The sequence below is a fragment of the Bison bison genome, unplaced genomic scaffold (assembly GCF_000754665.1).
Source record: "Bison bison bison isolate TAMUID 2011002044 unplaced genomic scaffold, Bison_UMD1.0 scf7180017864264, whole genome shotgun sequence".
Classification (NCBI taxonomy): domain Eukaryota; kingdom Metazoa; phylum Chordata; class Mammalia; order Artiodactyla; family Bovidae; genus Bison; species Bison bison.
Window position 1 is genome coordinate 1,562,317 of NW_011494836.1, and position 15,978 is coordinate 1,578,294.

Genomic DNA, 15,978 nt, shown 5'->3' on the forward strand with positions numbered 1-15,978 from the left:
TTTTTGATGATGCAGCGGATGTTGGCAATTTGATCTCTGATTCCTTTGCCTTTTCTAAAACCAGCTTGAACATCTGGAAGTTCACAGTTCACGTATTGCTGAAGCCTGACTTGAAGAATTTTGAGCATTCCTTTACTAGCATGTGAGAGGAGTGCAATTGTGCAGTAGTTTGAGCATTCTTTGGCATTGCCTTTCTCAGGGATTGAAATGAAAACTGATGTTTACAGTCCTGTGGCCACTGCTGAGTTTTCCAAATTTGCTGGCATATTGAGTGCAGCGCTTTCACAGCATCATCTTTCAGCATTTGAAATAGCTCAACTGGAATTCCATCACCTCCACTAGCTTTGTTTGTATTGATGCTTCCTAAGGCCCACTTGACTTCACATTCCAGCATGACTGGCTGTAGGTGAGTGATCACACCATCGTGATTATCTGGGTCGTGAAGATCTTTTTTGTACAGTTCTGTGTATTCTTGCCACCTCTTCTTAATATCTTCTGCTTGTGTTAGGTCCATACCATTTCTGTCCTTTATCAAGCCCATCTTTGCATGAAATGTTCCCTTGGTAGCTCTAATATTCTTGAAGAGATCTCTCGTCTTTCTCATTCTGTTGTTTTCCTCTATTTCTTTGCATTGATCGCTGAGGAAGGCTTTCTTATTTCTCCTTGCTATTCTTTGGAACTCTGTATTCAAATGGGTATATCTTTCCTTTTCTCCTTCCTCCTCAGACAGCCATTTTGCTTTTTTGCATTTCTTTTCCATGGGGATGGTCTTGATCCCTGTCTCCTGTACAGTGTCACGAGCCTCCGTCCATAGTTCATCAGGCACTCTATCTATCAGATCTAGTCCCTTAAATCTATTTCTCACTTCTACTGTATAATTGTAAGGGATTTGATTTAGGTCATACCTGAATGTTCTAGTAGTTTTCCCCACTTTCTTCAATTTAAGTCTGAATTTGGCAATAAGGAGTTCATGATCTGAGCCACAGTCAGCTCCTGGTCTTGTTTTTGCTGACTGTATAGAGCTTCTCCATCTTTGGCTGCCAAGAATATAATCAGTGTTATTTCAGTGTTGACCATCTGGTGATTATTAGGCAAATACAAATCAAAACCATAATGAGATATCTCTCATGCCTCTTAGAATGGATGCCTTCAGAAAGACAGATAAATGTGGAGAAAAGGGGTCCCTTGTTCACTGTTGGTAGGACTGTAAACTGATACAGTCACTACGGAAAATTCTATGGAGGATCGTCAAAAAATTAAAATAGAACAACCGTATGATTCAGCAATTCCACTTCTGAGAATATATCCAGAGGAAATGAAAATGCTAACTTGAAAAGATAACTACAGTCTTATGTTCATAATAGCATTGTTTATAATAGCCAAGACAAGGAAACAACCTAAGTGTTCATTGAGAAATGAATGGCTAGTGAAGATGTGGTATGTATGTACACAATGGAATACATTTCAGTTGTTAAAAAAAGAATCCTACAATTTGTACTGTTATGGGCATTGAAGGCATTGTACAGAATGGATAAGTCAGATAAAGACAGATTTTGTATGGTCTCCCTTTTATGTGGAATCTGAAAAGCAAAACTCAGAAGGAGAGATCAGATTTGTGGTTCTCAGAGGGTATGTGTGTGTGTAAAAGAGAATTAGAGGAATGTGGTCAAGAGTTGGAAGATAAATAAGCACTAGGACATAATGTACAGCATGATGACTACAGTTAACACTGCTGTGTGATATGTATGAGAAGTTTAGAGACTAGAGCTTAAGGGTTCTCATTACAAGAAAAAAAACGTATTTTTTTCTTATTCTTTTTATTGTACTTATATGAGATGATCCATATCAGCTAAACTTAGAGTAACCATTTCACAGTATGTATAAGTCAAACCATTATGTTCAAACCATTATATCTCAGTAACACTGGGGAAAAAATTTATGGTCATTTCTCAATATATGCAAAACATTATTATGTTGCGTACCTGAAGCTAATATAATGTAATATATTAATTACATCTCATTTTCAAAAAATTTTAGCCGTTATTAGGGGAACGTAATGGTCTATCATTGTGTTTTTCATATTTCCCTGAAGTTTAATGATGTTGGCCACATTGTCATATTCTTATTGGCCATTTGAATGTCCTCTATTATTAAGTACCCAGTTACATGTTACCTTTTTTTTTTTTTAAGTTGGTTTACTAGTCTTGTGGATATATAGGACTTCTTAATGCAATCTGGATTTGAGTATATTGTGAATGGCTTCTGGTTTATGTATTCCATTTTGACTTTCTTAATGGAGACTTTGATGAAGAAAAACAATTTCATGTCACTGATAGGTAAACTTTTAGGTAAACCAGTTCTAATTTCTAAAGTTATAAGTCTAATATCCAACCAGATTGATTTATAACAAAAACCATTTTTAAGTTATGTCTCAAGCAGTAGAGTAGGGTAGACCTTATTTTCAAAGAAAAAGAAAACCAAAGTATTAATAACTGTACTTTAATGGGAACATTCAGATAACATACATGAGTTGTGAAATAAATCCACAATTGTTAGTTTAATTATATTGTATTATGTATACAAATGGACTTCCCTGATGGCTCAGATGGTAAAGAATTTGTCTGCAATTTGGGAGATGTGGGTTCAATCCCTGGGTCGAGAATATCCCTTGGAGGAGGGCAGGGCGACTCACTCCAGCCTGGAGAATCCCCACAGCTAGAGGAGCCTGAAGGGCTAAAGTCCATGGGGTTATAAAAGAGTCGGACAGCCCTGAGTGACTGAGCACACACCGCATGTATATAAATAAATTAAGATCTGGGGAAGTGTGAAACTACAAAGTGTCTATTACTGAGCCTTTGGGTTTTTATTCTGGATAAGATGTATAGTTTTGGTTTAGGACAAGAAAGCTCTTTTTTGGTAAAACATAGGTATTTCTGTTCCCACTCTGTCATTTCTGGAAGTAGGAAATACAAATAATGTCTCTTTTCTGTATACCATAGAACAGTTTCAAGTGAGTATATTCAGCTAGTACTTAAAATTAGGAAAAGGTTTAACATGATTGGCAGTATACAGAAATGAGTTAGATGTGTTGTGGAGGAGCTTAAATTGTGAGTTACGGCCTACACATATCTGAGAGAAATATAGATGTGCCCTTATCGAAGGAGGTAGAAAGACGTACCTAAACCAGCAAGAGAACGAGGGAAGAGACAAAAGGAATGGACACAAATAACTCCTCCACACCCTTACCTTGTAAGAGGTTCAGGCCTGTGCATGTTTTATCGTCTTCTGTGCCATTGATTGGGTAGGTGCTGAAACTAGAGGGAAGAAGGAATTCCAGCGTAAAAGGTGCACACTGGTTTCTAGTCAGTAAAGAACCAAAGCCTTTTTCATTTGAGGGTGAAGTGGGAAAGGACCTTGCCAGAGAACATAAATGTTATCTGAAGGAGAACGTTTAAGGCTAGAAGAGACTCATGGTTTTACTTTTTATTGGGGTATAATTGATTTGCAGTCAAATCACATTTGCTTGTATTATATAGCAAAGTGAATCTGCTATATGAATGCCTAGCCAGTCTTCTTTAGGTCCTTTTCCCATATGAGCCATTAGAGAGTACTGAGTAGAGTTCACTGTGCTCTGCAGTAGGTCCTTATTACTTGTCTTATGTATAGCAGTGTGTCTGTGTCAATCCAATCTTGCAGTGAATCCCTCCCCCCTCACCAGTGGTTTTTTAAGCAGAGGCCCAGGATTTTAATAGATTAATAAGCATGGCTTTTCTGGTTGAAGGAGAAGGTGAGGGTTAGCTGTGGGGGTTAGCGGTAACACTTTATTCCCAGGAACTGGGGTTCCATGTCTTGGAGTTCCTTGAGGCACTATGAGGAGGGGCAGTTTTAGATCCACTAAGCAATTCAGAATGATCTCTGTTATTCAGTATCACAGAAATCCAAGTCTGTGCCCTGACCAGTAATGCTGAAGAAGTTGAAGTTGAATGGTTCTATGAAGACCTACAAGACCTTTTAAACTAACACCCAAAAAAGATGTCTTTTTCATTATAGGGGACTGGAATGCAAAAGTAGGAAGTCAAGAAACACCTGAAGTAACAGGCAGATTTGGCCTTGGAGTACAGAATGAAGCAGGGCAAAGGCTAATAGAGTTTTGCCAAGAGAACACACTGGTTATAGCAGACACCCTCTTCCAACAGCACAAGAGAAGACTCTACACATGGACCTCAAGAGATGGCCAACACCGAAATCAGAATGATTATACTCTTTGCATCCAATGATGGAGAAGCTCTATACAGTCAACAAAAACAAGACCGGGAGTTGACTATGGCTCAGATCATGAACTCCTTATTGCCAAATTCAGACTTAAATTGAAGAAAGTGGGGAAAACCACTAGACCATTCAGGTATGACCTAAATCAAATCCCTTACAATTATACAGTGGAAGTGAGAAATAGATTTAAGGGACTAGATCTGATAGATAGAGTGCCTGATGAACTATGGACGGAGGCTCGTGACACTGTACAGGAGACAGGGATCAAGACCATCCCCATGGAAAAGAAATGCAAAAAAGCAAAATGGCTGTCTGAGGAGGCTTACAAATAGCTGGGAAAAGAAGAGAAGCGAAAAGCAAAGGAGAAAAGGAAAAATATACCCATTTGAGTACAGAAATCCAGAGAATAGCAAGGAGAGATAAGAAAGCCTCCCTCATCCATCAGAGCAAAGAAATAGAGGAAAACAACAGAATGGGAAAGACTAGAGATCTCTTCAAGAAAATTAGAGCTACCAAGGGAACATTTCATGCAAAGGTGGGCTCGATAAAGGACAGAAATGGTATGGACCTAACACAAGCAGAAGATATTAAGAGGTGGCAAGAATACACAGAACTGTACAAAAAAGATCTTCACGACCCAGATAATCACGATGGTGTGATCACTCACCTAGAGCCAGTCATGCTGGAATGTGAATTCAAGTGGGCCTTAGGAAGCATCACTACGAACAAAGCTAGTGGAGGTGATGGAATTCCAGTTGAGCTATTTCAAATGCTGAAAGATGATGCTGTGAAAGCGCTGCACTCAACATGCCAGCAAATTTGGAAAACTCAGCAGTGGCCACAGGACCGAAAAGATCAGTTTTCATTTCAATCCCCGAGAAAGGCAATGCCAAAGAATGCTCAAACTACCGCACAATTGCACTCATCTCACAGGCTAGTAAAATAATACTCAAAATTCTCCAAGCCGGGCTTCAGCAATACGTGAACTATGAATTTCCAGGTGTTCCAGCTTGTTTTAGAAAAGGCAGAGGAACCAGAGATCAAATTGTCAACATCCGCTGGATCATCAAAAAAGCAAGAGAGTTCCAGAAAAACATCTATTTCTGCTTTTATTGAGTATGCCAAAGCATATGTGTAGATCACATATGTGTAGATTATGCCAAAGCATAGTGGATCACAATAAACTTTTGTTTATTGTGGAAAATTGTGGAAAATTCTGAAAAAAGATAGGAATACCAGACCACCTGACCTGCCTCTTGAGAAATCTGTATGCAGGTCAGGAAGCAACAGTTAGAACTGGACATGGAACAACAGACTGGTTCCAAATAGGAAAAAGAGTACTTCAAGGCTGTATCTTGTCACACTGATTATTTAACTTATATGCAGGGTACATCGTGAGAAACGCTGGACTGGAAGAAATATAAGCTGGAATCAAGATTGCCGGGAGAAATATCAATAACCTCATATATGCAGATGACACCACCCTTATGGCAGAAAGTGAAGAACTAAAGAGCCTCTCCATGAAAGTAAAAGAGGAGAGTGGAAAAGATGGCTTAAAGCTCAGCATTCAGAAAACTTAAGATCATGGCATCCAGTCCCATCACTTCATGGCAAATAGATGGAGAAACAGTGGAAACACTATCAGACTTTATTTTTGGGGCTCCAAAATCACTGCAGATCGTGACTGCAGCTAACTCCACCCTGGGTACAAAGGTGGTTGTAGCTGTTTTCTTGGAATCTGTCCATTGAAATATTAGTATTAATCCCAATTCAATTTTCGTGTTTGAAGAATGGTTTTCTTTGTATAAGACATTTTTCATTCTGTAGCTTGGTTATACATGTACTTTTGTGGTTACTGAATCAAATCCATATGAGGTTTATATTCCCTTGGAGTGGGAACCACTGATGTATTCTCACATAATAAGGGTTTTGGACCCGATTTTAGAGTGTGTGTGTGCACGCGCATGCGTATACATGTACGCACACGCGCAGGGGCTTTTTCCCCCCACATCAATAAGCAGGTTTTGGATATGAACTGAATGACTTACAATTCAGCTCAATTCTGACACTGTCTGCCTTGAGGTAGCGTCACATTCCAGAGGTGAAGGGTTCAGTCCTATAAGACTATGCTTGGCTTCAGATGCCAGTTGCAAAGTTCAGGTTGTCACTTGTGCCTTTTGATCCCCCTCTTTGGGTTTGATTAGTTTTTGCTAGAGTGATTCATAGAATTGAGAAACATTTTTCTTATTAAGTTTTCCAGTTTATTACAATAAAAGGATATAACTCAGGAATAACTAGATGGAAGACATAAATACTTAGGATGCAAGGTACAGAAAAAAGCAAAGAATTTTCTTTCTGTCTTCTCTGGCACCACTATCCCCAAATCTTCATGTGTTTTTCAAGCCAGAAACATTCCTTTTTGGTTTTTATGGGGTTGACTGAGTTTATTTCCTGGAGGTGGGGGAGGAGGGGCCCATTGAAAGTTTTAACCCTCTTGATCACCTGGCAACCAAGTTAATTCCCGAAGTAGACTCCAGAAGTCACATAATTAACAGGATGTAAAGATACTTTTGGGCTTCTCTTGTGGCTCAGCTGGTAAAGAATCTGCCTGCAATGTGGGAGACCTAGATAAAAAGCAAAGATACTTTTGCTTTTATAATTTAAGACATTCCAACCGTTTTGCTGCTGCTACTGCTAAGTCACTTCAGTCGTGCCCGACTCTGTGTGACTCCATAGACGGCAGCCCACCAGGCTCCGCCGTCCCTGGGATTCTCCAGGCAAGAACACTGGAGTGGGTTGCCATTTCCTTCTCCAATGCATGAAAGTGCAAAGTGAAAGTGAAGTCGCTCAGTCGTGTCCAGCTCAGCGACCCAGGCTCCTCTGTCCATGGGATTTTCCAGGCAAGAGTGCTGAAGTGGGGTCCACTGCCTTATCCGTCCAACCGTTTTAAGAGCTCTTATACCAGAAGAGGGGACAGTGGCCAAATACATATTATTGTAAATTGCAGTATCATATGTTTCCTTTTTATGAATAGCTGAAAAAACTTAGGCTTAAATGTGTGAGGAGGTTTTTCCATAGAGACACAGCAAGAACTAGACCCTGAAATACTGTGATTTTTTTTTTTTATGTAGTGTTTTTATGCATTTAATTTCCTGGATATTTCTGAATTTGTGACTTTGAAATAAGCAAATATTAATGAACTGAAGGTCTAACAGCCAAACTTGAAAATCATCATCCAGATTTATTATTTCCAGGTCTTTGAAGAAACTGGTTTTGATATTAAAGATTATATTTGTAAGGATGATTACATTGAACTTCGGATCAATGATCAGCTTGCTCGTTTGTACATCATTCCAGGAATTCCAAAAGATACAAAATTTAACCCGAAAACCAGAAGAGAAATCCGGGTATGTAATTGAGAAGAATTTTCAGGTTGCTGGATGGTATCTAATTAAATTGCTTTTAGAAACTCCTTGATAATAACTAATTTTCTTGTGTTTCAGAATATTGAGTGGTTCTCCATTGAGAAATTGCCTTGCCATAGAAATGATATGACCCCAAAATCCAAACTTGGTTTGGCACCAAACAAATTTTTTATGGCCATTCCTTTTATCAGGTATGTTTGTATTTTTTAAAATATTAAACTTCACAATTCTGATAGTTTCTTTACATAGCCAAGTTTTAAAAGCAAATTCTTAATATCTCCATAGACCATTAAGGGACTGGCTTTCTCGAAGATTTGGAGATTCCTCAGATAGTGACAATGGATTTTCCTCCGCTGGTAGCACACCAGCTAAGCCCACTGTGGAAAAATTGAGGTAAAGAAACAGATGTGTTGGATTTTGACTTTTTGGTCTTTTTTAATACATTAGTAGCATTTTGCTTAAAAAGTTTGCAGAGGTATTGGCTTCCTTTTATAGATACTAGTTTCTTACTAGTCTCACAGATAATAGACATTTTAGAGGGGTGGTTTTTGGATGAGAGGTTAATTGAAGTCATAAAGGAGCTTCAGGCATATTTTAAAATAGTATACACAAGAGAATGTCAGCTTTTTAGATGGATAGCTAGAGTATGAGGAAAAGAAAATTTTTTTCTCTCTTTGTATGTATTCATAGTACTTGTTCTGTGTTCTCATATCTTTACTTTAGAAATAATTGGGTTTCTGTATGTGGTTGAATGTCTGTTTTTGTGAGAAGGAGATGAGGGATGCTGACGTATAATTTGTTCAGAAAGATAGCACTGTGAAGACTTGGGCTTGCACCTTTCCTTTCCCTAGTCTAGACTGTATATTATAAGGAGTGAGTATTACATGGATAAGAACTGCAAAGAGCATTTTCTTGTTTGGGACTTAATTGTATCCAAATCACAGTTATAGAGTAGGCTAAGTAATTTTCTGAAATTCAGTTCTGTTCAGTCGCTCAGTCCTGTCTGACTCCTTGTGACCCCATGGACTGCAGCACGCCAGGCCTCCCTGTCCATCACCAACTCCCAGAGTTCACTCAAACTCGTGTGCATGGAGTTGGTGATGCCATCCAACCATCTCATCCTCTGTTATCCCCTTCATCTCCTGCCCTCAATCTTTCCCAGCATCAGGGGCTTTTCAAATGAGTCAGCTCTTCGCGTCAGGTGGCCAAAGTATTGGAGTTTCACCTTCAACATCAGTCCTTCCAATATAATTTTCTGAAATAAGTATATGTATTTGTAATCAACTTGTAGAGCTTTGCCTTGTTAGGTTCAGAGAGAGTTGCTTTCTAAATTTTCTCTAAGTTAGATGCTTTGTTTTTATCCTAGAGCTTTAAAAGTAAACAATAGGAGTAAATCACACCTACAGTCAATATTTTTTAAATACATAGGGAATATTCCATTTTAGTTGGATTTTATGAGGACAGAAGATTGGACTAAATGCCTTGAAAGTCATTTGTGCCTTTCAGAATCTGTCACTATAATCACCAAAGTATATACTACTAAATATAACTGAAGAAGAAAAAAGAAAAAACAGGAATGTAGTCATGATTTAAAAAACCCAGTTACTACTAAAGTTATGAAATAGTGATAGGGTTTGAAAAGAAATTGTGTCACTGTTTAAGAATCTGTCACCCACAGTGGTATGATACCATTCCCACATCTTTCAGTCGGTATTAGGGTTTGTGATCCTAGAGAATGGAATAAAGAGATAATGAAACAACTTCTCAAACAAATTCCAGGTTTCTCAGGCAGGGTGATGTCTCTTTTTAACATATAGACTAACTCTTATGACATTTTGGAGGAATTACTTGAATTTTGTCTAAAGAAAGAGAGCCTGCAATTTTTTTTTTTTTTTGAGAGCCTGCAATTTAATCACAATTTTTAAATGGAAAAGGGGACAGATTCTGAAATATTCAGAAACAATCTTACTATAATATGGATCTTGGGATCAGTGACTCTGGACTGTATTAATATATGTAAGTGGTACTATCGAATACAATTTATCTTTACTACAAACTATTACAGTTGATTTCTTTGGTGTAAGTATTTGAGACTGGATCTTTATTTAATATGCTTATCTATCATTTTGAACTCCTTAATTTCCTTGGAAGAAAAGCTGTGACAACTCTAAACAGAGTATTAAAAAGCAGAGACATCACTTTGCAGACAAAGGTCTGTATAGTCAGAGCTATGGTTTTTCCAGTAGTCATGTATGGATATGAGAGTTGGACCGTAAAGAAGGCTGAGTGCTGAAGAATTGATGCTTTTGAACTGTGGCGTTGGAGAAGACTCTTGAGAATCACTTGGACAGCACAGAGATCCAACCAGTCAATCCTAAAGGAAATCAACCAGGAATATTCATTGGATGGACTGATGCTGAAGCTTCAATACTTTGGTCACCTAATGTGTGGAGCTGACTCATTGGAAAATACCCTGCTGCTGGGAAAGATCGAGAGCAAGAGGAGAAGGGAGCGACAGAGGATGAGATGGTCAGATGGCATCACTGAGTTGGACATGGCTTAGCGACTGAACAGCAACAACAACGTAGCTCAGTTTGTCAGATCTTAGCACGGAGGGTCCATACTGACCTGTGCAGGATCAAATTCCATATGGAAGCATCCTAGTAAAGAATTGAATTGTCTGTCCTATTATAAAAATCCACTGATATATGTGTATTCAGAGTGGCTTTATTTATTGGCTTCGTTACTAAATTTATTAAATTTGTGAAAGAAGTATTTCCTTCAGATTCATTTTTGTTGTTCGGCCAGGCTGCAAGGCTTGCAGTTCTTCATCCTTGGCTTGAACCTGTGTCCCCTGCAGCGGAAATGCAGAGTTCTAATCACTGGGCTGCCAGGAAATTCCCCAGATTTTTAAAAGTACAGTCATTTTAGGAGAAGGTGGTATCAATAATTTAGAAAAGTTTGGGACTAAAAATAATAGATTATCACCCCATTCAAGAAATGTGGAGTGATAGGCATTCTTCTGGGTTCTGGCAGTAAACCAGTAGACAAAGTCGACATGAATCCTCTGCCCTTGTGGAATTTAAACTCCAGTGAGGGGAGACAGATAGTGAATAAAGTAACATTTATAGTCCGTTAGATAAACTCTCAAGGTTTGGGAAGAAGTATCAGTAAAAATTTTCTGATTTTATTTTTATTTTTAAATCTTGTTGTAGTCGAACCAAGTTCCGCCACAGCCAGCAGTTATTTCCTGAAGGTTCTCCTGGTGACCAGTGGGTAAAGCACCGGCAACCACTGCAGCATAAACCATACAGTAATCATCACGCTGAAGTGTCTGATCTTTTAAAAGCAAAGGTGAGTGATAGTACATTTAAAGATTTTCATAACTTAAGATCCTTTGACTTAGAAATGCATCTGAGTTGAGGCCTTGCAGATTAACAGTTGTAGAGCTCTTAGTCGTTCATCCAAGGCGCCTGTCTTCCTGATTTGTGATTTGAAGCTGGGATGAGACTCCTAACCTTTACAGCTTTGGTATTAATCCAATGTACTAAGGAATATGAATTATCAATAACATCTGATTTTGGTAAATGTGCTACCAGTGAAAGGTTCATACCGTGTTGTTCTTCAGTGTATGATTATATCATAGTTTGTTTATCCATTTTACTCTTAGTGGACGTGTTTGTTGTTTCCACTTGGGGGCTTTTACAAATCATACTGCTAGGAATATTTCTGTACATGTATTTTGATGAACATATACAGTTCTTTTGAGTATATAGAATTGTTGGAGCAGTGGATATGCCTAAGTTCTTAAGTATATACTGCAAAAAATGTTCTAAATAATTTGTATCCCCTGCAAAATATTTGAGAGTTCCATTTGTTCCATATCCTTACTGATCTTTGGTATTACCTGTCTGTTATTTTAACCATCTATTTGGGTACCAGTCTTTACTTTTCTTCTTTTACAAATATACTGGGTTCATCAGAGTTTAAAACTTTCTGTGCTTGAATGGTCACTGTCAAAAGAGAAAAAACACCCATGAAATGGGAGAGTTTGCAAATCACATATCTACTGGGTTTATATCCAGGATATATGGAGACCTCCTATAGCTCAACAACAGCAAAGAAGAAACAGTTAAACAAAAATGAGTGCACAACAACTTGAATAGACATTTATTGAAAGAAGACATTTACATGATCAGTAAGCACATGAAAAGATGCTCAGTTGAGAAGTAATAAAAATGTAGTAAAAAATGGAAAATAATGAGTTGACAAGAATGTAAAAAAGTTGGAACCCTTGTGTATTGCAGGTGGGAATGTAAAATGGTACAGCTGCCATGGGGCAGCTTGGTGGTTCCTCAGAAAGGTACACGTAGAATTACCATGTGACCCAGTGGTTCCACTCCGCAGTTCATATTCAAAAGAATTGAAAGCAGGGACTCAGAGATAACTTAGCAGTGTTCATAGTAGTGTTGTTCATGATAGCCAGAAGGTGGAAACAACCTACATGTGTGTCAAAAGGTTACTCGATAAACAAAGTAAACATACAGTGAATATTATTTGGCCTTTAAAAGGAATGAAATTATACATACGTGCTACAACATGCATGAACCTCACACACAAAAGGACAAATGCTATACGATTCCACTAATTAATATGAGATTATCAGAGCTGAGAGACAGGAAAAAACAGAAGTATTTAATAGACAAAGTCTCTGCTTCAGTGATGGAAAAGTTCTGGATGGATACTGGTGGTGGTTGCACAGCTTTGTGGCTGCACTTACCGCCACTGAGCTGCCCATTTACAAGTGGTTCAGGTGGTAAGTTTTATGTATATGGTACACAGTAAAAAAGTAAATATCGAAAAGAATAAAATGAAATGGAGTTAAAGGTATGTGCTAACATGAGCTTCTGAAAGCTATTTCCCTTCCTTTCTTTAAGTTACTGTTTTCAAGCTATTTTAAGAACTAAATTTTTTCTGTAGGTAGATAGGATGTACACAAGTGTATTTATTGTAAAATAATAATAAAATTGTTCTTTGCACTGTTTTAGCTAGTTCTCTTAAATAACTGTTCTTCAGACCTTTAAGGCCAAATTAATGTTTAAAAACTGTTTTAAGTTAAACTTAATCTAACTCATGTTTAAGCAATATAATAGCAAGATGTCGACTACTGCATGTTTAGGTTTTAGGTCTGAATTTAGGGATTAAAAGTGAAAGTGAAATTCTCTCAGTCATGTCCAACTCTTTGTGACCCCATGGACTGTCCATGGGGATTCTCCAGGCCAGAATCCTGGAGTGGGTAGCTGTTCCCTTCTCCAAGCAATCTTCCCAACCCAGGGATTGAACCCAGGTCTCCCACATTGCAAGCAGATTCTTTACCATCTGAGCCAAACCAGTCTTATTTATTATTTTATATAAAAAGATTATTAAAAATTCCCTTTTATTAATAGTTTAAAGCAGGTTTTAGGGTAACAGTGATCACATCTGGTGCTTGTTTCCTGATCTAAGGACTGAAGTCAGTGTGCCTCAGTGTCCTCTATTGATAGTCATAAGGTTTTCAAAGTTGTTTCTAGGGAACATTGTATTTGCTATTTTATTTTGTATCTTTGGAGGATTCTTGCTCTGTGAAGCTCTCTATAATGAAAGATGTTGATAGTGGTTCTTCAGTGTTTTAGGAAGATTTTGGGGGGCTTTGCTGAACTCTGATCGAACCAGCTAAATGTATCATGGGGTATATTGTTTTATCCTGTTACATTGTGCTGTATGTTTACATTTTATTTCTTATTGGAAAAACAGAATCAAAGTATAAGGGGAAATGGCAGAAAACAGTATCAAGATTCACCTAATCCAAAGAAAAAACCAAATGGGGTCCACAGCCAGCCAGCCAAGCAACAGAATCCCTTGGTGGTAAGAGTTAACATCATGCTGAGGCAATTCATGCTTTTTAGGATGGGGCAAGGGCATTGTCAAGGCATTTTGAATTGCTTTATTGACAGGATTTTTATGAATCTGTGTGTGTGTGCTGTTCACCACTAAGAAATCTCTGCCTACTCTCGATTATAGATTTGTCGTTTTGATTCAGTTATGCATCTGATCTTTTTTATGTGGGTATTTGTTTATCTGTTTGTTTATGATTTTTAACATTAATTTTTATTGGAGTATAGTTGATTTACAAAGTTGTGTTAGTTTCAAGTGAAAAAGTGGATCAGTTTATACATATATCCACTCTAGGTTCTGTTTCTGTATAGGTCATTACAGAGCACTGAGGAGAGTTCCCTGTGCTGTTCTGTAGATTCTTATTAATTATCGATATGTGGGTATTTAGACTTACTTTAATACTTTGGAAACAGTGTTAGTCGACTCTCCTAGATAAGTCCTAGGTATTCTATTTTTCTAAATAGTGTCTGTATTATTTTAATGAAGTTAAAAGTTTGGAATAGCCTCACAGTGTATTTTATTTTTCTTCAAATTGATAGAATTCAGAAAATGAAAACAAAACACTCACAGCCAATGCCATAGTCATTAGACTAGGCTGAAGGACAGATACCTGTGAGCGTTTTAAGACATTTATTTCCATTCTTTTAGTCTGTGTTCCAGAAAGTAATTCATAACTAATAAGCTTCCTTGCTTATCTTTTCCATAAGTCCTGGTATTTCTATGTTGAATTTTTTTATGTTGTAGCTTCACCTGTTTTTCCTTCTTTAACAGTGTGTAATAATAGTAATTTCAGATATTTAACAAGAGTATTTTCCCTGAATTCTTGGGTGCCGTTTACTTAACCTGAAGTGTTTTGACTCCACAAGCAAGCACAAATTAAAGGTTTAATGTTGGACTACTTGCTCTCTATTATTGCACTGCACTCCAGTAGAAATAGTGAGAAGAACAAAGAAGACAGTCTTAATAGATGGTCAGAAAGCTTTTAATCTAATTCAACATCTGTCCCTAACAAAAGCTGGACAGATTAAAATGATAGTATTGTATAAATGTTAATTCTCCTCAAATTAATATATAGATTTAATTCAGTACCAGTCAAAATCCTTTTGGATTTTTTTGGGGGAACTTCACAAATGACTCACATTTGTCTGGAAGAACTTGAATAAGTTTTTAAAAAGTTCTTAAAGTTAATGATGAGGACAAGTATATGAACAACTTAAAAGGGAAAGCTAAAAGTGATTGATTAACATATAAATATGCAGTTCAAGAAAGTGAATTAAAATGGGATGCCATGTTTCCCCATTAGATTGGCAAAGATGAAAAGATATCCAGTTATGTATTGCTGAATATATTGAGAACACTCAAAAGTTAATAATCGGTACAACGTTCTAGAGAGTAGTTTGGCGGTATTGAAAGTGTGACTTCCTTACCACGTTTCCATAGAAGATAAGAGTGTTCACCCCATTGTTCTACATTATGAAAACATGCCGCCGCTGCTGCTGCTGCTGCTAAGTCGCTTCAGTTGTGTCCGACTCTGGATGACCCCATAGACAGCAGCCCACCAGGCTTCCCCGTCCCTGGGAACAATCTAAATATCTAAGAAGCTATTAACTGTAATATCATAGATATGTGCCAGAGACTACCATGTAGTCATTAAAAGTGTTGGTGTAGATTTTTATTAATTTTTTGATTTGTGTTTATAGAAAAAGGGGTGTGTTCATAGTGTATTACATTTAAAAAGGGAGTTACAGAATAGCATATACTGGATAATTCTGTTACATAATTATATGAAAGTACATTCACACATATCTTCGTAGAAAAAAAGCTGGAAAGATGTACTGTAATGTTAATAATAATGATCTCCAAGTTGAGAAATTTAATAAATAATTTTCTTTTTTTCCCTGGTGTTTCTATATTGTACATATAATCAAGAACTAAAAACAGTTTTAGGCTTAAAAAAATTACTTAAAAATGCCAATGCCGAGTGGGGTTGGTGATTATATTCCTGATTTAATTTTCTTCCTGAGAAATTTGATAATGTATCTCCTTATTTATATCAACAATAAGTGAAATAACTGGATATGGTATGTTGTATGTTTGTGTTTTTTAATAGAAATGTGAAAAAAAACTTCATCCACGAAAACTTCAGGATACTTTTGAAACAGGCAAGTCATTTTGTTTTTTAAATTTCTTCCAGTTGGGATTCAGCCTGGTTTTGAAGTTAACTTGATTTAAGTAGTGTGTGATGAACTGTGATAGATAAGCTGAAAGAGTTGCACATGATCTATAGAGAGTTCATATATGTGGTCAAGTTCTCTAAATGGGAAACTGGCTAAAAATAAAAGTAAATTTA

The 15,978-nt window shown here is 37.3% G+C and overlaps 1 protein-coding gene across 2 annotated transcripts in view; it reads left to right on the plus strand.

Moving 5' to 3' along the window:
- Positions 1–15,978, plus strand: part of DCP2 (decapping mRNA 2) — a 55,197-nt gene that overhangs the window by 30,095 nt on the left and 9,124 nt on the right. For both annotated transcript variants that reach the window (XR_825983.1, XM_010848369.1), the window contains exons 5-10: positions 7,524–7,676; positions 7,773–7,885; positions 7,980–8,087; positions 10,910–11,048; positions 13,488–13,598; positions 15,739–15,790. Coding sequence is in view for 1 of the 2 variants with exons in the window: in XM_010848369.1 (XP_010846671.1) it covers positions 7,524–7,676; positions 7,773–7,885; positions 7,980–8,087; positions 10,910–11,048; positions 13,488–13,598; positions 15,739–15,790 (676 nt within the window). In the remaining variant the exon portion in view is untranslated. The remainder of the gene's footprint in view (positions 1–7,523; positions 7,677–7,772; positions 7,886–7,979; positions 8,088–10,909; positions 11,049–13,487; positions 13,599–15,738; positions 15,791–15,978) is intronic.